This window comes from Ixodes scapularis, unplaced genomic scaffold (genome assembly GCF_016920785.2).
Source record: "Ixodes scapularis isolate PalLabHiFi unplaced genomic scaffold, ASM1692078v2 PGA_scaffold3__209_contigs__length_174095766, whole genome shotgun sequence".
In the NCBI taxonomy this organism is placed as follows: domain Eukaryota; kingdom Metazoa; phylum Arthropoda; class Arachnida; order Ixodida; family Ixodidae; genus Ixodes; species Ixodes scapularis.
Genome location: NW_024609868.1, coordinates 6,720,296 through 6,742,429, shown reverse-complemented (window position 1 = coordinate 6,742,429; position 22,134 = coordinate 6,720,296). Strand labels below are relative to the sequence as shown.

At 42.6% G+C, this 22,134-nt stretch overlaps 2 protein-coding genes across 5 annotated transcripts in view; one reads left to right on the top strand and one right to left on the bottom strand.

Annotated features, from left to right (window-relative positions):
• Positions 1-22,134, top strand: part of LOC8039729 (tachykinin-like peptides receptor 99D) — a 93,058-nt gene that overhangs the window by 25,850 nt on the left and 45,074 nt on the right. The gene's annotated exons all lie outside the window — the stretch shown is intronic.
• Positions 8,487-16,150, bottom strand: LOC8039728. 4 transcript variants are annotated; one of them, XM_040205812.3, is made up of 3 exons: positions 16,060-16,150; positions 11,347-11,514; positions 8,487-8,751 (listed from the first exon to the last, which is right to left on the bottom strand). In XM_040205812.3, the coding sequence occupies exons 2-3, from the start codon at positions 11,411-11,413 to the stop codon at positions 8,552-8,554; spliced, it is 267 nt and encodes an 88-aa protein (XP_040061746.1). In that variant the 5' UTR covers positions 11,414-11,514; positions 16,060-16,150; the 3' UTR covers positions 8,487-8,551. The 4 variants fall into 4 exon arrangements, with proteins under 4 accessions (XP_040061746.1, XP_029838408.1, XP_029838407.1 ...); XM_029982548.4 differs by having other exon boundaries at positions 11,347-11,498; XM_029982547.2 differs by lacking the exon at positions 16,060-16,150 and adding an exon at positions 13,089-13,208.

Genomic DNA, 22,134 nt, shown 5'->3' with positions numbered 1-22,134 from the left:
ATTCTCCGACCAGCTGTTCGGGGAGAGCTCGCCGTTTCCGTGTCTTTTAGGAGATTGCCTTCTGGCGGTAAGATATGTATACTAACCTTCCTAATGGCCAACTTGGAATCTCAGAACAACGCGAAATAGATTTTGATTGTCGCGATCTGCCCGTTTCGTCAGGGCTTTTGTGATTTCGAAGGGACACAACACTGACCGCGGACGTCTTACAGTGTGGTTTGCGATGGGGATGCACTTGGATTATGATAATCACAATGCAGCTTTTATTTTTTAAGCAAATTTTCTTGCGTCAACGGACACCAAGCACGCGGTCAAGCGCTGAGTTGTGACAAAGGCATGATCGTTGTCACAATCTTTCAAGTGTGAATTGCTTCAAAAATTTCGTTTTCGATTGAAAAAAAGAATCTGATAAACCACACTGATAGAATCGAAATGACTAGTTTAATGTGCCTGCTTCTCATTTTTGTCAATTAATTAGCCACCCCTTTTTATGTTATTTAAATGATAGCTCAGCGCGGCAGGTCCTGAAATAAAGCATGCGTATGTTATCGTTTGTTAACTTAGATATTATTCTTTTTTAACAAGTTAACATTTTAACGGCCTACGGCTAAAAAAAGTATGAATAAAACTCACTGTCGATTGGGTCAAAGTTTCAAAACCACCAGCAGATCCGAGGTCTCGCTTAGGTCAGTAACCAATTTGGGAACTCGTACCTCAAACGCACCCGTTTTTAACTACGCTTTACTTCAAACCTGCTGATTTCTTTAAACGCCAGGAAGTGCCGTTCGGTCGCAAGTTATACCTGATTCGTGCTTATGCAACCTTTACAACTCCAAAGAAGCGAAGGCCTCTGAGCATGCTACGTTAGTGAGCCCGCTTCAAAACCTTCCCGGATTTCTGCGTCGTATGAGCGCCATAAAAGCGCCTAAATTCACTCTTACGCTTTAACGCCACAGATGTCCCGAACCTCGGGCAGATACTGCAAAAGAAAAAAAAAAAAAAAGAAGTGCACAAGGGAAGAAACAAAAAGTACAAGGAGAGAAGAAATGTTTCCGAAAATACTTTGGAATGATTCATGCCCGGTTGTTTCCGAGTCACATAGTGAATCTACGGCATTTGTAAACCTTTGCTCTGATTTTAATTTTTCCCAAATGGTAACGGAGCCTACACGAACTTCATTATCGAGTGCCAATATTCTTGATCTCATTTTGACGACATCTCCTGACTTGGTTAACTCAATATCCTACTTGCCCGGTCTAAGTGATCATTGTTTTATTAATTTCACTCTTAAAGAATCTGTTCATCGTTCAGTCAGTAAGCCAAAGTATATTAGGGACTACAACAAGGCCGACTATAAATCCATAAACAGAGAGATTGAAGTGTTTTTAGATGAATACATGCTGGATTTTTCGGAACGCACTATCGAAACTAATTGGTATCTTTTTAGGAACAAGGTCAATTATTTAGTACAAAAATACATACCTTTACGCGTAATCTCATGCAAGCATCGAGCCGCTTGGTTCAACGTTCCATTAAAGCGTCTTTTAAATAAGAAAAAGCGATTATATCGCAAAGCCAAACAGAGTCAGAGTGATGTCAACTGGTGTGCTTATCGTCAATTTACAGCTCTGTTTAAAAGTGCAGTGAAAGAAGCTAAGACGGTTTTCTTTCATAACACACTTCCTTCGTTACTGATAAACAACGCTAAAAAGTTCTGGAACGTCGTTGGTGGTCCGAAACAGAATAAGAAATATCTAAACGATGACAATGGTGTGACTATTCCTCAGTCTGATTGCTGCTCTGTGTTTAATGAAGTGTTTGCAAAGTCGTTCTTGAATCTACCCTCCGTTTGTCTTCCTGATGTTGCTGATTCGAGCTTTTTTCCTATGGATCCTGTGCTGATTGACTGGGTTGGTGTGATGCATTTAATCCGAAATTTAAAAGTTTCTTCGTCATCTGGACCCGATGATATTAACTCAAAGTTTATGAAGAACACCGAAGTATATTCCTCCATAATTTTGTCGAAACTCTTTTCACAGTCCCTAGATACCTGCATTGTGCCCGGCGATTGGAAGGTGGGCAAGGTGGTACCCTCGTTTAAATCAGGAATTTCGCATTCTCCCCTTAACTACAGACCTATATCTTTAACTAGTGTTCCTTGTAAAATCCTAGAGCATATAATTTATTCTAACCTTGTTAGTTTTCTTGAAAGTAATGCATTTTTTACATCATGCCAGCACGGCTTTCGTAAGACGTTCTCCTGTGAGACAGAACTCATTGCATTTTCACATGAACTTTTTGCTGCTTTAGATAATGCATCTCATGTTGACTGCGTATTTCTGGACTTTTCTAAAGCTTTCGACCTCGTATCTCATCAGCTACTTTGTTTGAAATTAAGCAGATTAAATATTGACCCTAACATTCTCGCATGGATTGAAAGTTTCTTGTCTAACAGAACCCAATTTGTAGTTGCTAACGACTTCAAATCATCCTCGTCCCCCGTCACTTCAGGTGTGCCGCAAGGGTCTGTGCTTCGCCCTCTTCTCTTGCTCCTCTACATTAATGACCTTCCTAACTCTATCAACTCATCCATCAAGTTGTTTGCTGACGACTGCGTCATTTTTCGAGTCATTTCTACTAGTTCCGATTCCTATGTGCTTCAGTCTGACCTTAACAAAATCTCTAATTGGTGTGATATCTGGAAAATGCGTCTAAATACTAACAAGTGTAAAGTAATCAGGATTGCGCGTCAGACCGTTTGTGGCAACATTTACGATTATCAACTTTCAGGCAGTGCACTTGAACAAGTAACGTCATACAAATACCTAGGGGTTCACATAACAGCTAATATGTCTTGGCAAATGCATGTTAAACATATAGTAAATAACGCTAACCGCATGCTTGGATATTTGCGTCGTAACTTTTCTATGGCACCATCATCTTTAAAGCTTCTCCTCTACAAAACTCTCGTCCGCTCTAAACTGGAGTACGCATCTTCGGTGTGGGACCCAGGCCTGGAATTTCTTACTAATAACTTAGAATTGATACAGAATCGCAGCGCGCGTTTTGTCTTGTCGAACTACTCCCGTTCATCTAGTGTATCCCCTATGAAGGCAACCTTGAACCTTCCGAACCTCTCTCTGCGCAGAAAAATATCGCGACTCACGCTATTTCATAAAATATATTATTATAACCCGCACCTCGAAGCTGAACTTTTTTCAGAGCCATCATAAGTCTCATCTCGTTCGGACCACCATAACAAAGTAGGAGTGCCACATTGTCGCACTAACTCGTTTTTCGATTCATTTATCCCAAGGACTAGTAACGAATGGAACCACCTGCCCGCCTCCATCGCAATGATTACCGACGATTTCACTTTCAGATCCGCCATTGAGTGTTATTTACTTTCTTAATAACCGGCGTTGTCTGCATTTTTCATTCTCTGTTTCAATTTCTGTATTTACTACCTGTTGTTTGTTTTTATGTTTTCCACCACTCCCTTCTGTAACGCCCCCTGGCCCTTGAAGGTACTGAAATAAATAAATAAAAAACATTTATAGATGAATAGTAACTTTCTTTTCTTTCATGCTTTTTTGTTTTTCTTTTGTATTTTTTTTTTTGAGGGGAGGGGGACGGGGGAAGGGGGGCATTAAAGGTTACCATGCACTTGCTCAGATTGTTTGAGAAGGAGCGAAGGAAAGCAATTACCTTTTAGGAAGCCCCAAGTCTTAACTTGTATCAACAATGTCAAGAGTCATAAAGAAAACGCTGCCAAGAAAAGCCACCTCCTGCAAAAATCTAATATCAGGTTTTTTCGCGGGAAAGAGTCGCTCAGGTAAGGAACGCACCTCGCTGTAAAGTAAATGAAGATGTTGCAGCCTCCCGAGGGAAACAACTGTTTCTCCTTTTCCGGTGGTAACCGCATTAAAAAAGAAAAACTGTTTTCGCTTGGTCTGTTCTGAAAGGGCTTTTTCGAGTTGAGTGCGCTAATATCTGCTTTTCTCCGGGCGTGCCTTCCTATTTATAGTAGCGTAATACGAAGCATTAACGGTGCCAGGTAAGGCGGCAGGATACGAACCAGCCAGTATTTTCATTCAGTGAGCAAGGACACTTTGAAGCATTGCTACAAAGGGTGTTTCTAACTATTGTTTCTTTCTCTTTTCCTAGTCTTTTGTGATGCGTTGCATTTCTGTGTAACTCAGTGATTGTTTAGGTAATGTCTTTTTTTAATTTTTAATTCAACAAAATTCTCAGCAAGACTAAATCTACAAGACAGAAGCAATGAAAGAAGGCAACAGAACTGGGAAATCCGGTTGAATGCATTCTAAGCTCGGGTTTAATTTACACAAGCAAAAACAAAGGAGAAAATTGTGATTATGGGCACGTAGGATCTCGTTTTTCTTATTTACAGTTGTTAAAGTGCTCACAGGGCCACCCTTTTTTGCGTAAATTGGTGTTGGATATTCTCCACTTTCTGCAAGACGCGTAGAAAAGTGCCGCTTCAAAAACACGAAAGAATACACTCGGCTTGTGCTTTCGTACTAGATTTTAAGTTTCGCCTTTATGCTCATAAAACAAAACGGTCTTTGTTTCTTTAAGTGGACAACGTAAAAAAGAAAGAGGTGGAAAAAGTTCATTCAATTGAGACGTTCTGTCTGACTTCGTGGTTTTATAAATCTCGAAGACTTGATTTCATCAATTTAATACAGTACGTTTCTACTCAATCTCCTCGTTATACGCAGGTCTGAGCCAGGACATAAATACGCTCTTAGGAATACAGTGCGTCATTATCAGCCATTGTGGGACGGCTTTTTCAAAACCAAGCTCCGAGAATCCTAAAATAATTCAATTTGAACATTATGAAGAAAACATGAGACACAAAACCAATAAGCCATCAGCAGTTGAGCGCACTGTCCGACTTTATTACGTAGACTTACATCAAAAAATCTCCACATGGGACCTCAATTGGGTTTTTGTCTGGAGTTTATTTAAAAACATGATATTTTTTTCCTAAATAGCATGGTAAGTATTCCGGTGTCGGATAATCGAGGTGTTACGCTTAACATAGGATATATTGCCTCGCATTCAGTATAGAAACATCGGGTCAGTTAAATAACCATGATTAAAATGTACCCTCGAGAAAGTCACATCGACTTGAAGATATTAGCTCTTTCATCTCTGATCTGGGTCTGTCTCATGCCATCAGAAGAAAGAAAGAAAAAACAACAAACTCGACGAAAAAAAAAAAACTGATGCAGTCAGACTCCTACACCAATTATACAAATACGAACTGAATCATCAGGGCCTTCCTTCTATATTATTTAGGAAGACCGTGTGTGTCTGCTTTTTCGGTTCTGAAAAAAAAAAAAAGGAAATTAACGTGACTCTCGCACCTCCCTGGATGGATTGCGTTAGCATGTCATAGAAAGCAGCGATTGTGGATGTGCGGCGGCTTTGCGGAACACCCACCACGTCAGAGTGCCTGGCTGCTCAGATGCAGTCCAGTGCTCGGTCGAGCCTCCGTAAATATAACAACAGCAACAGAAAGATGTTCTGCAGAGCGTCCGCGCTTTCCCCAGTTAACTTTTTGGGGATGCCTGGACATCGTTTGCCCTGTCGCGTACCCCACGGGAGCAATGGCTGCACCCCAAAGCTTTCCTCTCTAGAAGTGGCATCCTCAACGAAGAAAAAACTTAGCGTTATGAAGCTTGACTAAATAACCTCTCCACATGCTTATTTCTATCTCTAAAATTTTGCAAACGTTTCGAACCTGTATTTTTAACTTGACTGCAGCCCCGTTCCTGTAAGAAATTTAAGGAGTAAATATTTTTTTACTGCCTTTGTTTCCATGGCGTCCAGTACTGAAACTGTTTCATCTTATATGATTTTGTACAACTCCCTTAGAAATTACGAGTTTCAAAATAAAGTGGCAAGCTGGTCCCTAGTGAAGTAACACTGTCAACTTCTAATGAAGCATTAGATTAAGTTACACGAGTTTATTCGCCGTATTATTGTGCATATAGGGCCTGTTGTCCAGCCGTGGGTGTTTCTAGAACAATGTGCCACGACGATCAATTCTCAGTCAGAGCTTTGAAGGTCAACTCGGCGTAATTTACAAGGGAACTTTACTGAACTAAAATTACTATGAAACACTTTTGTCTTCAAGGTTACTTCGGAAGTATATATATATATATATATATATATATTTATTTATTTATTTATCTCTGAGTTTGTTATTTTGTGAGGCCACAAAATCCCTTTTTACTCCACACGAAGCCACGCGTTCTATATTTGCATACGTCTCGAGCCTCATCTACATGCAAGCCGGTTTCGTTCCGAGAAGCACAGGCCAAATTGAAGGCACAAGATACGCATTTTCTGACGTCAACCACGGCCCTCTTGACGTAAGCGTCTAGGTTGAGCGGGTCATGCTTAGTGACATCACGATAGGCACGTACTTGACTTACTGACACACGGGTTGTGGTCATTCGAGACCCTGAACTTAGCCACTTTTTATAGTGATATCTTACAAATTGATGCTAACTCCTTTTTCAACATGGTTTTAAAGCAAAGGCAATTAAAGTATTGCTAGTTTACGCTATACACTAAAAGCAGATAATGAATATCAGAAGAGCATTGTTTCTCGTCATTCGAACACCGAGGTATTTTTATAGGTACCTATATCTCCCGCGTGACTTTTCCAAATATTGAATACATCTAATTCATTAACCGGCTGTAAACCCTAGCTTATTTCTTTTCATCGCACTCTTCTTTGTCTCAGCCCTTATGACTCAGGTTTTAAATTATGTTTTTACAAACCAAAAACGAGGGTCACTGCAACGTTTTTATATGTCACTGTTTTAATCAGTTACAGCCCTTGGTTTGATTTTGAAAGAAAACAACTCCGTGTGATTCGTCCGACGGCGTTCGAATCTAGTTTATTTCTTTTCGTGCTTGGTTCGTTTTTCTTCCCTCTTATCTTACATACATATCAATTAATTTTAATCGCAAAAAATAGGCAATCCCTAGGGTTCCCCGTGTCTGATATTTTCATTAGCAACTAGAGTTCTACTGACCCTTAGGAAAACCGACCGCATCTAATTTGGTTACAAACGGTTTACTTTCTATGCGCCGAACAACTAAGTGAGAGGAGGAGGATGCGTGTTCTACGAGTGCAGTGGAGACAAAGGCAGCCTTTGTCTCCACAGCCATAGCCTCCTCTGTACTCACAAAACCTGGCAGTTCGACGACGGAGCCATAGAGTGCCCGGACGCAGATTTGGAGCCCGAGGATCTGATAGCACAGAGCATCAAAGAGCTATTCTTTGGGGAAGCTGGACGTCAGCGCACAGCTTTTGCAACGGCGAGGACCCGAAACACACTTGTTCGCTCGGTAGAAGTGTGTTTCGGCGTATCGCCGCAGCGGGTCGCCAGTCACGTGGCTCTCCCCTCATCCGTTGTCTGCCGCTCCACCTTCTCCATTTCGGCGGCTGCTTCTCGTGGCGATCTGCCACGCTTTGTCAGTATATAGAAGGCTATGCCACAGCGATCGTCGAACGCACTGGAACGCGGAACGCAGTGTCCGGTGTTTGGCTCTCGCATTCGAACGCGTTCAACGAGAGAAGTGGTGGCAAATACAGATAGATTTAGGTCTACCTATACTAATCATTTCAACCAGAGTTCGGCGTTCTGACATACTCGCGCGCTCTGGTTTCCTCCTCTCTCTCTCTCAGCTTTACGGCGCATTGTATTCAGTCTCTCTCACTGTCCTACCATGACTCAATTCTTAACAATAAAAATGAGGCGGACCTAACGTTCTTCTTCGTGCTTGGTATAGTCAACAGTTACTACAGTTCGGTTCAATTTTCGAAAGATCGACTGCATACGATCGTTTTGAGGTGAGCACACGTTGTTATAGTGTAAACAAAATTAACAAATAATTAAACGTCGAAGGCAAAAACACGGACAGATCATCCATTGACTGGCGTTCTGCCCAAATTTATTTTCTATCTGACAAAATATTTATTTACGTCCGACAGTTCACATTTTATATTAATACCTAAGAAAAGTGTGTGGTAGGTTTAAGTAGCTTTAGGTGTTCATACTCATATATGGAGTTGTTGTTACAACAAAAATAGATACTAGGCGTTCAGTAAATGGCCATCGGAAAGTTAATTAAGGGAAAACCCCTAAGTCTCGCCCGTCGAAAACCTCTGTGCGTGAATTATTTTTGTGACGTATTAAAAGAAAAGAAGTGATTACTTCGTGGATTTAGGTGGATCCCATATCAATTGGGACACTACATAATGCCAAACAGCAGCATCAATCAAAGACAAAAAAAATGTTTTTATTTTACTTACTGAGTTACCTACGTGGCTGCGATTATTTCAGTTGCAATTAAGTTCGTCTGTTAATGTTAAACCTGGCATGCCACCCCAAACGCCAAGTATCAACACTTCAATGTATAAAACCGTCGCTCGGGAACGCTCTAGTGTTCGTTGTGTTTTATTTTGATCCCTCATTCAACAATACTTCTTTCGTTCTGCCAGTTTTTAGACTGAATTTGCATCGCAAATGCTGGAGGGCTGGCATTCGCCTTTCTCCTTCACAAAGCCCCGCTTGCAGAAGCAGCCGGTCTCCATTCCAACGCAGTCGATGATCGGTGGGCTGTGCAGAGTGGCGCACGTCTTTTCAATGCAGGCACGCTCCACGTCCCGCATGAAGATCGTGTGGCCCTCGCACTTCTCGGGATCTGGCAGTGATATGAAAGAAAGGGAAATGCGCACTCTCTTTTGCGGTGGTCGTTGATGAAGACCACTTTGACGGTCAGGCACGTTGAGTGGAGCAGAAATTTGAAAACGCTTTTAATTAAGCGCGCCTTATGACTGCACGCACTTTCTGCATCGAGAGTGCGTCGACCCTAGTTCAATCAAGTCGGTGTGGACCGCAGCAACTTCTCATTCGAGTGACTGATTTCACTCTGAAATACAAATATTACAAAGAGATCAAATCGGTCTCTTTTGAGCTGTTTGTGATGTATGATTTTCAATCAAATCGTTTATCGGATTCGCCTGACTTACTTTCCGCGAAAAAAAACAACAACAAAAAAACAACAACAACAAATATTGTGGCCCGTTACCAGACATACTATAAGGAAGCTTGGCGTATAAAAAAGAATTCGTTAACGTGCTTCCTCCATCGGCCGCTATTTTAACGAGCATGCCTCCTAGTGGTGAGTTCAGCGCCCGAATAAAGAGAGACTGATGCGTCTTCTGCCATTGTTTCCACCCCTTGCGCCATGTGGAAGAGTTGCTTCGCGGTAGCACTGTGTTTGTTAGAATCTTACGCGAAGAACTTGAAATGCATGTAGTTAGAGTGTGAATACCCAAGGAAGGACAAAACAGTCCCAACAGCTCTATATAGAAATTATATCTGCTCTACAACCCTAGCTCTGAACTTTTCAAAAGCCCAGTATCTAGCCAATACCACATTTGAAGGAGAACACTTTGGGGTACAACATTCACTAGTCTATTTTCGTTGGCGTGTGTGACACCAATCGATTAGCATTGGTGGCCACTTTTTTTTAACAAGCAATGAGCCTTCAGCTTGTATAAATATGGCAATTTTTAGTTCCGCTTCCACAACCTCCTGGAAACGCCGACATTCTTTTAGATTAATTCCGGAATCTGCAGCACCAAGAGAAATGACAGATTGGAGTATTTATTTCATAATATTAAATATGTTTGTACCTATATCAAACCAGGAAGATATCTATCTTGAATTCTGAAATTCGCATTACTGATTTCTCAGGTACAAGACTGCAGTCAGCGTAAGACAATTTTCCCGTCTGGTGAGAGAATATTCAAGAAGGCTTCAGATGAAGTGGAGTACATGGCGCAACGCCATTAGCGCGAGCAAGCGAGTGCCGTTTTTTCTCATTTTCCTGTTTGTTTTTTAGCATCAAAACTCTGTCGCCAAAACTTCTACTGCGGTGAAGTTTGGTGCCTTTCCTTTCGATGTAAAACACAAAGAAGCATCAATATTCTGTTCTTGCTGACGCTGTCACGCAATGTTCATTCTAATCGAGATGTTTCCAACCAGTACACCAAGACGTCTGAAGCTTAGAAAAGAAAGAGCCAAGTCTCTCTTTATTTTTTAAAGTCGGCTGGCTCTCTGGCACTCTCCGGGAGACACTTCTTTAAGAACGTGTTAAGGAAAATGCATGATATTCCCGTAAAACCCTCGCTAGCATCAAGGACGTTCATTTGGTCAAACGAGATTCCTCGTTTGTATTAAGCGAAACCAACATTAGCTAGGCGACTCTACCACGAACTATTTAGGGAATGTAATTTGATGCTTACAATCGTTTTGTTTTCTTGGTGCACTAGTAAGATGGTAGCTGGCCATAAACGTCAGGTTTGAATTTTTTATATTGAGGTACGACTTTGTCAGCTAACCGTACGGGCATGACAGTCGAACTAGTTGTCCCTAGTGTATTCTCAAAGGCGGCTTTTGATAGCAACAGGTGGTTACGTCTAGAAGAAAAATAATATGCATCATAAAAACAAAAATCAAGGGGAATCGCACTTCCTCTAATGTAGAAATATCACCCAAAACCTGAACAGTGTAAAACAAAAAAGAAAATGTAGCATTCCGCTTTGAGCCGTACTTCCTTTTTCTTTAATCCTATACCGAGCTGCGCCAAGGGCATACTCAGAAAAAGTGTCTGAAATGTTGCCACACGGCAGCGAGCGCGATTTCGCATATGGTGGGAGAGTATGCAAGAGAAGACGGGATGAAGACTAAGCCGATTCTTTATAGGACACGAAAAGACGCGAAATAGGATTGAAGCTGCTGTGTGCAACCACGAAAGAGACGCGAACTTTGTGTTCCCCTCCCTCTCGCGCGCTAGCTTTGGCAGGGCCTTTTTTTCGAAACGCTACGCACGACGACGTACTCGCCGTCGTGTCACAAAATGCGTGTTAAGTTCAAGTGCAAGACACCACCGTGAAGCAACACACAAGATATCCTGTGTTACCGCTGCCTTTTCTACGACAGTAACGGAAAGGGGCGAATTTTTTTAACTGTTGGCGTTGCTAGTGGACAAACGCAGGGTGATGCTAAGTCTCCTATGGCACAAACGTAAGGTCACTTATTTACAGATCCGTCTGATTACAAAGCATGGCGGGCATTTCACATTTAATGACGCAACAAAAGATGGAACACAGTCAAATACATTTAGCGAAGCAATATGTCACCGTAAATCGGGGCGCACAGAACCGACAGGGTAGGTTATTCTCCCTCACGAAGAGCCAGAAATAACAGAATACGTGCAAACTGATCTTACTTGCTTCGACGATGGTGAATCCAGCGACAAGGAGACCAAGAAGGGAGAACGCCGCAAGACCCTTCATGCTTGCTTGGATATTCCTTCAGCGTACTGGGCACACTCGACGCTCCGATCTTGTATCGCGTCCGCCGGACGTGCTTCCTCCATCTCTATGACGTAGAGAGGCTAGATTTGAGAGAGGAAGCAACTCAAACAATGGATAGCACTTGCAACTCAGTGGTGGACGCCACTTGCTCCGACTGGTCGTAAGTACGCATGCGTGTTGTCGTCGCGTGGAAACGAAGAAGGCGGGCGGAGAGGTGGAGGACGACTATACCGCTTTCGTAACCTCGTCGCAGCCGGTATTCCAATCGCGGGCCATAAAGCACGTGATCCGAGTCGAGCAGTTGGAAATACTCTGATATCTTGGCACACAACCATAACGCGGCGGCGCAAGGAACGCCCCCTGAAGTCACCTGACGGGAAGGCGAAAGAAGGGAAAAAAAAAGAAGACATGCCGGCTTGTCGATCATCATTCCCATTGTTTCAGCCGCTGGTTATGGTTAGTTTACTCAACGAGGTGTGTAGGTTGGCATATGTCCGCTAGCCTGTTTCAGTCGACTCAAAAACTAAGGTGTCCAGAGAAAGCTACTACACAAGAAAGCTACGCCTACAAAGACCAAGTTGCGCTGTAGTTTCCTCTCAAAGCTCCCTTTATTTCTTTTTTTGAGGAGGATTGACAAAAACAGGGGGCGCCTTAGTCAAACATGCTTCTTTCTTTGCGCCCATGTCTTCACATTACTTAACACAGCATTTACGTCAGAGCAACTGCATATCTCAAAAAAGGACTAATCTCGCTATTAATAAGATAGAGTCAGCTGGCATTGCGATAAGACATTTCGATAGACTACATCTTTGTGACCGAGATAAAGGCTTGTTGGTTTGTTCTTGAGTTCTAGAACGAACTTACAGTCACATTTACTGTTGACTCATTGTAACCTTTGCTAACAGTAAAAATAAGTATATGCTATATAGGATAAGTGTGAAGACTGGGAGTTTCCAGTCTTCACGTTGGGGCAAGCCTTCCCTTACCTTGGTAGAGCGCTCTCATTCCAGACTTTGATAAGTTTCAAACATCCGTAGAGTTAAAGTTCTGTCTATCACAGTCGCACAAGTAGGCCTTAACACGACAAAAACGTATTAGGCATATACGTTTTATTGGGATTGAGGTACTCTAAGCGATACAGTGTAAGAGGAAATAACAGCACTGCGGCGGCGCACCTGCGATGGAATACTGTTTGATGTGTACTTGTCAAATCTGTGATTGTGTGAGTGAATAAATAAAATACTTTTTTTATGTGGGAAACTGCCGCAACACCAATTTACCAATATGCTGCCAAAACTGTTAGCAAAGGTTACAACGAGTCAACAGTAAATGTGACTGTAAATTCGTTCTAGAACTCAAGAACAAACCAACAAGCCTTTATCTCGGTCACAAAGATGTAGTCTATCGAAATGTCTTATCACAATGCCAGCTGACTCTATCTTATTAATAACGAGATTAGTTCTTTTTTTAGGATATGCAGTTGCTCTGACGTAAATATTGTGTTAAGTAATGTGACCACGTGGGTTCGCATGACCATTTCCCCAAAACTCAGTTACGAGTGCGCATGGTACATATACGCACTGCATCAAGCGCTGTTTGGTTTTATGGATGGAGAATGTACAATGTCTACATAGTTGCCAAGACTAGAACTTACCCTGAAGGTCGCGGTAAACGCCCTCTGTCGTACCATTCGTTCTTGAACTGCCAGTGTAGCCGCTGACGATGGCTGACTCGAATATAATACGGACAAGATTGAGCTTGTACTTCCTGGCAACCCGACTGATGCACGTTTAAAGTCGCAACTGCTCTTGCTATGTTCGCTCCAGTAAATCTTTGTTTTTTTTTTGTTTTTTTTTTGTTAGAAAGCAGGAGACCACTTAGCTATATTTCTTTTCTTCGGGTCTAGCTAGTCAGCGCGTAACGCTGAGAAATGTCCACCCCTCGTCCCGCTGATTTGCCCTTGCCTCAGAGTACCGCAACCCGTACGTATATGTGAACACCGAGAACGTTAATCTATGTCCGACAGCGGTGCAGTCGTTCAGCCAGACTCGGCACATTTTGTCAGTGTTCTTTATCAACTCTCGGAGTTCTCCGGCGAGGGTGCACAAGGACGGTCATTTGCTCAAAGAAGGGCTTCTTGCTTTGCCATTAGCGGTCTGGTTCTAGAGCGCAGGATTAAAAGAAAGTCTTTCTCGGCGAAACAATGACACTGTTATTCTTGCCACTCTCTCGTGCGTAGAATGTGACGTCCCTAATTACCGCAAAGAGCGGTCAAAGCGTTGAGCGAAAACTGCTGTGACTATGTTTCTCTATATTGCTTGTAAAAGGAACTTCGAAACGAAAGAGTGAAGTGCAAGGGAGTGATGGTAAACCAAAGAGGGTATTTATCTCCCTCGTGAAATGTTCTTGTTTTGACGTCATCTTAAATTTTCTTGAAGGGTAAACGTCGATAAATTTGCTATTAACTGCAGTCCTGTTTTGTTTCTATCTTATATTTTGAATGTTGAAGGACTTATTGTGTTTTGGATACGGGGAGCCAGCGGATGTTTTGTTGCCCAGACGTTACTGCTATTTTGATTGCTTAGATAGCGGCTATATAAACTGGCTCGACCAAGACCCAACAAAGGGGGTAAAATTTCAAGTTCAGTGCCTCCGTCATGCTAAGTCATGAAACGGTTTGTCACGATTTTGCAACAAAGAATAACGGCCGGACATTCCAACCTAGCTTTCTACTCAAACGAAGCTTCCTGCGTTGCATGTTTACCACTGCGGCTTGAAATCCACGGCTCCGTCATGCTAAGTCATGACACGTTCTGTCACAATTTGGCAACAAAGAAAAACGGTCGCACATTTTAACCTAGCTTTCTACACAGACGAAGCTTCCTGCTTTGCATTTTTACCACTGCGGCTTGAAATCCGCGGCTCCGTCATGCTAAGTCATGAAGCGGTCTGTCACAATTGCGCAAAAAAGAATAACGGCCGGACATTCCAACCTAGCTTTCTACAAAGACGAAGCTTCCTGCTTTGCATTTTTACCACTGCGGCTTGAAATCCGCGGCTCCGTCATGCTAAGTCATGAAACGTTCTGTCACAATTTGGCAACAAAGAAAAACGGTCGCACATTTTAACCTAGCTTTCTACACAGACGAAGCTTCCTGCTTTGCATTTTTACCACTGCGGCTTGAAATCCGCGGCTCGGAGTTTCCCGCCCCTTCTACGTTTGGAGAAGGAGAAACGGTGTGTGAGGAAGAACATAAATAAAAGTAAATACCAACATGGAACTGATAACCAATTTAATTTCAAAAGCCTTGGAATTAAAACAACGTGGGATAACTGCATTAGCCATATCCCTCATTGCTCTGTATGAGACGGAGATTTTCTTTATTTTGAATCTGCCATTTCCCGCGTGTTTTAGATGTGCATTGTTGACGAACCTGTTCTCGAGTTTTGTTTACTCTTCTGTTTTTTGCTTATATTTCAATTGCATTTTTTTTTCTTATCGAAGTACGTGGCTTGCTTTACCTACAAAGTCACAATAAATCGATCAGTTGCGATTCACCGCTAATCTGCGGTGTGTGGTACTTCCCTGTTGTGATCGTTTCTTGTGCGCTTTAATCTACACCTTAAATCACTACCAACTGGCCCAGCTTTCCACCCGTTTGCAGAATAACATACGTTTAAAGTACTTCTGAAAGCTATATCGCGGTGACGAAATAGCTGTTTTTTTAATTTGAATTAAAGTACGAAAGGGGATTCGCAAGAAAACAAAATTTAGTTCTACAAAATCGTATATTTATTGTTGATTCTGGGAATCATACAACTTGCATTCTCTCAAAGATTAACATCTAAGGTGAGTTGCGCTTGGCAACTGACCCTCAATAAAATTTGTTGAAAGAAAAGAAATACGAGTCTTTTATTAAAATAGTAACACAAATTAGGTCATAAATTTTGCGTGCCATTCGCCAAATTTTTTACACTACACATACTATATAGACTGCGAGCCAAGATGGTGACATTACCCAAAGAAAGTAAAAACAAGCTATGAAGTGATTACGAAATTAATTTTAACGTCTGTATTTAATTTTCACATTGGCATACACGTTCTTAGAAACACAAATAGGGATGCTTTGACTTCTAAAATGCAATCCTTTTTTTTTATTCAGCAAGCATTTTCATGGAATTTTTCGTGGTATTAACCCTCTCAGTTCCAATCACAAGTTGGATCAGTATGTTAGTATAAAAGTAATCTCATCAATTTACTCTGACCTGGGTTTGTAGTGGTTATCCTATGTGAAACTTTTATGGCGGTAACGCGAACAAAACATTAAGCAAACCAATACGAACCACCTTTGACAGGCACTCCCAAGCGCTCCCCATCACTTTGCGCAGAGATAACTTTTTTATTATAATTCGGTCGCATTATAACTTTGTCCTTTTTTTTAGTGCGCAAATAAAATATGCGGATTTCGACATCACATCGCGCAGTCGGCCCTTTTGACACCCGTCATGACAGCAGCCCTAACTCAGGCCTGACATGACCCGTCTTCGCTTTGCTTCCTCTCCGGCTTCCCTCGAACGCTGTCGTAACAACGCTGGGCGTTTTCTCGCTTCGGGCTGGGACTCACCCTACGGTAATGGTGGCCGGTGGTCGCCGTCACCCGGCAGTGGCTGTTCTCCGCTCCCCCCTAAGCTGACAGTGCGGTCTGAGCAACGCGCTTTCCACACCCTTTCATCACCCGACCCGGCTCTCGCGCGCTGGTGTAGTCGGGAGCGTGATCACGTGGTGAAAGATCGACGTATGGTTGGTCCAACGGGCACATAACATCCACCGCACTGTCAGCTTAGGCATGGGCGAAGAATAGCCGGCGCTTCCGGCCCTCCCTATCGATTCCTTGGACGCAACGCGAGGCTCGGTTTCCGGATTCCCACCACCGGCCGCCAGAAAAGAGCACCGGACGTGCCGAGGAGTCCCCACCGAGCCCTGTGCCGGAAAGGGGCTCGGAAGGTTCCACGCCATCACTGACTCAGCAGTCAGTTGCATCGGTGCTAAGCAGAACTGCTCCGACTGCGCCGAGGGCAACGCTCCGACTTCGATCTCGGGTCGGGATGGGCTAGCAGCGATTATTACCCTTCCTAGCTTTGTCAAGTTGGATGTTTTTTGAATGCGATAGAATTTCGTTTCGCAGCCCATACCCACTACTATTGGTGTTGACTCGGCAATCGTCTGCCGACCAAGGGGCGATGAACGCCAATGGGCCATTGGCCTTTCTGCGGCGTCGCCGCTATCCTAAGCCGGAATAAATATTATTATTATTATTATCGCTGCAATCTATGACTGCTTCACATTTCTTAGCGCGTACAGACTAAGTTTTAGCATTTATTCGCACCACTAGACGTGGAAGGTCGACTAACAGCATTGCTCGGTGCATTCACTTCAGAGCGAATTATCGATGGCAATGTGCAGGATCTTTCGGAAGAACTAAAAAAGTAATTGCAAACCAAGCTTTTTTTTTTCTTTCTTTCTTTCTTCCTTTGCGCTAAGTTATATGCCATAATATTTTCGTATTGAACTTACCCGGCCGTGGAGAGAACAGAAGTCGATACATTTTAAATAAGGTCGATTCAGAAATTACTGAAAGTACAGAAACAGAGGGGACGATCCACACGAGCCAAATGAAGGGCCCTACATTTCGCAATCTGCTTCCGACTGGAAATGAGTTCGGATTAAATGAAGCGGCACTCTCGATCCCACACCTTTGCAAATGTGCCGGGGTACTTTTCTTTTCTTTTTTTCGTCAATTTTACCGGGCGCCATTTTCGTGTGTGCATTCTTATCTTTTCTGGAGGTTCATTCCACCACGTCGAGGAAGGCATTCCACCCAAAAAGCAATCTTACTGTCGGCAGTGCCACGAGTCCGCTTATTCATTTGTTCTTGAGGCACGCACGACTACATTCAGGTTATGCGTAAATGTATTATTCCATGGATGAAGATTAGGCAGGACCTTGAGTTATACACAGGTCGTAAAAAAAACACGAGTTTTAAAGAATCACATAAACAAAAGGGCTGTGACATCGCAGCAGAGACCTCGGTGCCAAACGACGGTGCTGGATTAAGTCTAACACTATACAGGTGACTTCTTTGTTCCATGTATCACAAGTCGTTTTTTTCGCCGTAGAGAATAATGTTAGGAAACACCATAAAGTGCCATCCTATTTTATTGTTTTTTTGTGCAATCCTGTTTATATGCACACGACAGTATTAATCTATTATGACGGTGCAACTCATATCATCGTTTAGCAATTAATAAGGCGGGCACAATAAGATTACTCCTAATAAATGTCTTTTGAAAATAGTGAGGAGCATGAAGAAATACATTGTCAGGCAATCAATATGTTAGTGACGAGATCACTGTTGACGGCTGTCTGTCTTCAACTTCTTATATTTCAATAAAGAATGCAAAACATACATCGAATACCAAACACGCTCTATTGCTATGCCTCATATACTCTAATGACTTCCTGAGTCAAAAGTACCTCTTCGGCACATAGCGAAAAAACACTTAAATAAGGGCTATTTATTCACACAGCGGCAGAAAAAGTGCATTCGACGGAGATCTGCTCGCCATTTTATGCCTAATACTGTGATATGATTATCCTGGACAACTGTCAGAGCAGCACTCGTTGAACACAAGCTGTTCACGCACAAGAGGTTCACGTCAAGTCCTGAGCGATATTGTTCACTCAATCTCGTTCAACATATTTTTCCTCAGTTTGTCACAAGTGCATTTGCAGTCTGACTATGCATGATCTTGAACCATGGTTCGAGTGTCCTCAACAGAGCGTCGCAGCACGATCTATACAAAAAAAAAAATCTTGTTTGCGATGCAGATTTTCGCAGACTAGTGCAGATTTTTCAGGGATTATACGCTATGCTACATCCACCCATCACGATAACATGAGGTAATTTCAAGAAATGGCGGCGTATTTTGCACTATCGACTGCGTTTCTAACTACATAGCAGGCTGCCTCAGAACAACCGAGTGTAAACAATTATAGCCGTTTCCCGTACTGCACAAAACAAACAAACAAAAACATTAGTATAATGATCCGCGTCTCACTGACCATTATTTGGGGTCATTATATTGAACCCGAAGAGTATATAATACGAAGAACGATGGGAAATGCACGTGGAGAAAATAAGCGAGATCTTGTCCACCTCCAAACCGAAAAAAAATAACCTGAGGGTACAGACACGCCTGTTCCGTGTTGGCACCCGCACAAGGTCCGCGCTCTCAAAACCAGGGGGCAAAAGGACGGATCACCGAGGCGTATGAGGGCTCCTTACGACTCCGTCTATTTTAAGGGTCTGCCCGCCGAGTCGTGTAAGCCATGTCCCAGAGCGTAGACTGGTAGGAGCAGGTAGAACGTTCATCCTGCCATGACTCGGTTCTGAGCTGTGTCATCCGCCAAGGCGCCACGACTCGTTCATAGCCGGTGGGAAAGATTACCACCAAACCCACATCACGGGTCGGTGGAATGTCGAGACGGTTGCCAGATCGAAACAACGGCAACCCGAGTTATGAGTAGCGTTCCCTGTTTTTGGTATTATTTATTTACAAATACTCCAGGCAGCAGAGCTTCCCAAGCAGAGGAGGATTGTAAAATGTTTGACAGTAGAAGGAATTCAAATGCCTGAACATTCATTCAACGAGCAATGGCGGCAAGCATCTCCGCTGTTCAATTTTATTTGGTGATTTCCAAAAAAAAAAAATAGTTGTGACAATGTATGGAAGTATAAATTTGGAGTAATTTTATTTTGATGCTATATGTGGTGGGGCAGACAAAAACACTTCGGCAACCCGTAAGGTGAAACACTGCTACAGCTGAGATATGGCTTCGGAGCATCTAAGGTGCCATGTCGGAGCAGATAGACTCATAGCTCCTGAAACGCCCTTTTGTATTTTCACTATCTATTTTACTTGCAAACTCTGCAGTGTATATATATTTTTCCATTGCCGCCGCCACTGCCTCTGTAGGGTGGCCGAGGACCACGGGAGGCTGATTTATCAGCTTTTTTCTTCTTCGGCCTCCCCCCAATGCTTTTGTAAATGGGAAATATAAACTATTTGATTTGATTTGAATAAACGGTGAAGGTGTGAGCGCGCGCCACAGAGTCCACATAGGTCCGTTTGGTATTAAACTGATTAACACACGGTACTAAAACTTCATAGCGTTTTGGAACCAGTGAGGGTGTATTAACGATAGAGCATTTTGTGAACCTGTTAAACAGTTTTATTAGACACAAACTAGGACCGCCTTGTGGTAATTGAAAAACAGTTCGAAAATCGCGGTCCCAAGTTTGAAATCCAGGGAACGAACGACGAAACTGCATGTGTATGCGTGAACCGTTCCTGGTCGTTGGTGTGGCTGCCTGAACGCCTTATGCAATGGTACTGGGCACAAACTAATACCGCCTTACGGTCACTGATGAACACTTCTAAAATCGCGCACTCGGGTATCAAGTGTGTAGCTCCACCTAATGCGAGTGCTGCACCAGAGGCGCTCAGATTGACGAAGAACTCTTTGATTGAGGTGATGCATCATTGTTATCTAGATCCATCACATTCCGAGTGGCCTCCTATTGCCTTGCAAAAACAAGGAAGGCGCGCCGCCATCTCTGAGGCAATTTGAATCATGTTTCTGATATTTTCGATAGATGATGCCATAATTATGTTTGGGGTATTTTGCGAATATACGCCTCGGAGATGGCAGCGCGGTGGCTGCACATTTCATTCTACCGGACTCCGAGCCACGCGGGAATTCGGTTCTTGAGCAACCGACATCTCATGCGGCAGGAGACCGTGGACGTTTCTTCAGCTGCGGCCGTATTTCTTAGGAAATTTATGCAGCATAGTAGACCTATGCATCGACCTGTTTTTTTTTTTTTTTTTAATTTGGTGAAGCACATTACACTTTCGCACATTACACTTCGCACATTGCACTTTCGTGACCGTGCGAAGGAAGTATGGTATGCATGTTACGCCTTCTTTCTGTTAAACGTTGTTCGCAGCCCTAGTGGATCTCAAAGTCCTGGACTGAGCACTAGGTATTCCTGGAGATAAAAGACTTTAGACTGAAATAAATTGTATTTTATTTGTTGTGAAAATATATACTACTGTCCGAGTTCCGATCTCATCTCACACAACGTTCATCAAAGGTTTCTGTAAACCCAATTCGATCAAATATTACTGGCTCGCAATTCCCTACAAAACCCAAGGGGAACAGGTAACATGGTTTTGAAGAATAATATGAGACCAGTAAAGAATATTGCATTAGAATTAACAAATAACGTTGTAAACTCAATTAATGATCTAAGCTTTCCCATAAGCAGTGAGCGGTAAAAAGCCAAAGAGCATTTATTTGAATTCAACATAAAAATGTACTCCATCGTTTACAAACAAAGGTCACACATTTATATTCCGGTAGTTATTTTCTAGTGCTTTTTTATGCTTAGTTCTTTAATCGTAATAAATAGTCAGACATTGCGATTACCCTGGATTCTTAGAAGCCGCTATCAATTTTGTATGCACGTTGCTGTCTCTTTGAGAAAATATATAATAAAAGGTTAACCAAAGTTGAGTAAAGAGCCCCGTTTAGTGAAATCCACTCCACGCTAATTACCACGAAAACATAGGAACTGCTGTTTGACTTTCGTGATCGGACCTCACGCCTTTTATGAACATGTATTATGGATTTATTTATAGTGATTTATTTTTCGTGTGCAGTATGTGTTGTTATCAAGTTAATTAATCTTGCGCACTACGTATCTTCATCTGTGTAGTATGTATCTTGCGTGTGTGGTATGTATATTCATCAAGTTAATTCATTCATTACGCTAATGGGTTAATTAACTCTGAGATCCACTAAGTCCATCCATCTTCTGTGGAAATGAAATTAGATAATCACTAACCACGGTTGCAAACTTCGGAAAATAACTATTGAGTTCACTATGCGTTACTTCGTTTATTTAATTAACTAACTTCGAGACATTAAAATATAAGTTCAGTGCCTATGCGTAGTCTGACGTTCTCGGAGGATCCCGCACCTAACACCGATTTCGGGGGATGATCTAAGATCTCTCTCTATAGCCACAGAATCGGTATAACAAGAGTTATGAGTACCGACTTCTGCAACAAGAAATGACTAGTCATTCAGTGATTTAGTTTTATCGGGTGTCAATGTCGGTTTCAGGTACAAATAAAATGCGACCGGAGGTCAGGTTTTTCGGATCACCTTTGTTTTAGAAAAGCCTTTATTAACCAGAAAACTGATAAGAGGGCTTGCATAGGGACGTTCTGCGGTTGCGTCCTCCCCTTACATACCTGATGACGTTTCTACACTACTCAAGCTACTGCTGTGTGCATTTAGCCCCCCTCCCCTCCTTCTCCCTTTCCTCCCAAAATCAGTATAAAGAGACCCTCCACGAGTTAGGTGGACTTTAATCACTGTAAGATTCGATTTCAATAGGGCATACAGTATGTCATCGACAAGTTACTTTTTGATATGGCGATGACCGCGCACAAGATTGATCTACCTAGTATACGCAGGAGAAACAACTTTGTTATTTATTCGTTACTTCGACCCCCCCCCCCCCCCCCCCCCCCAACCCCCAGGGTTCCTCGCACGCTCTTAAAATAAC

What these genes read in the sequence shown, in the direction of transcription:
- LOC8039728 (XM_040205812.3), bottom strand. Translation starts at nt 11,413, where the DNA reads ATGAAGGGTCTTGCGGCGTTCTCCCTTCTTGGTCTCCTTGTCGCTGGA. An exon ending in ATTCACCATCGTCGAAGCAA is followed by an intron (nt 8,752 to 11,346) that starts GTAAGATCAGTT and finishes TATCACTGCCAG; the next exon opens with ATCCCGAGAAGTGCGAGGGC.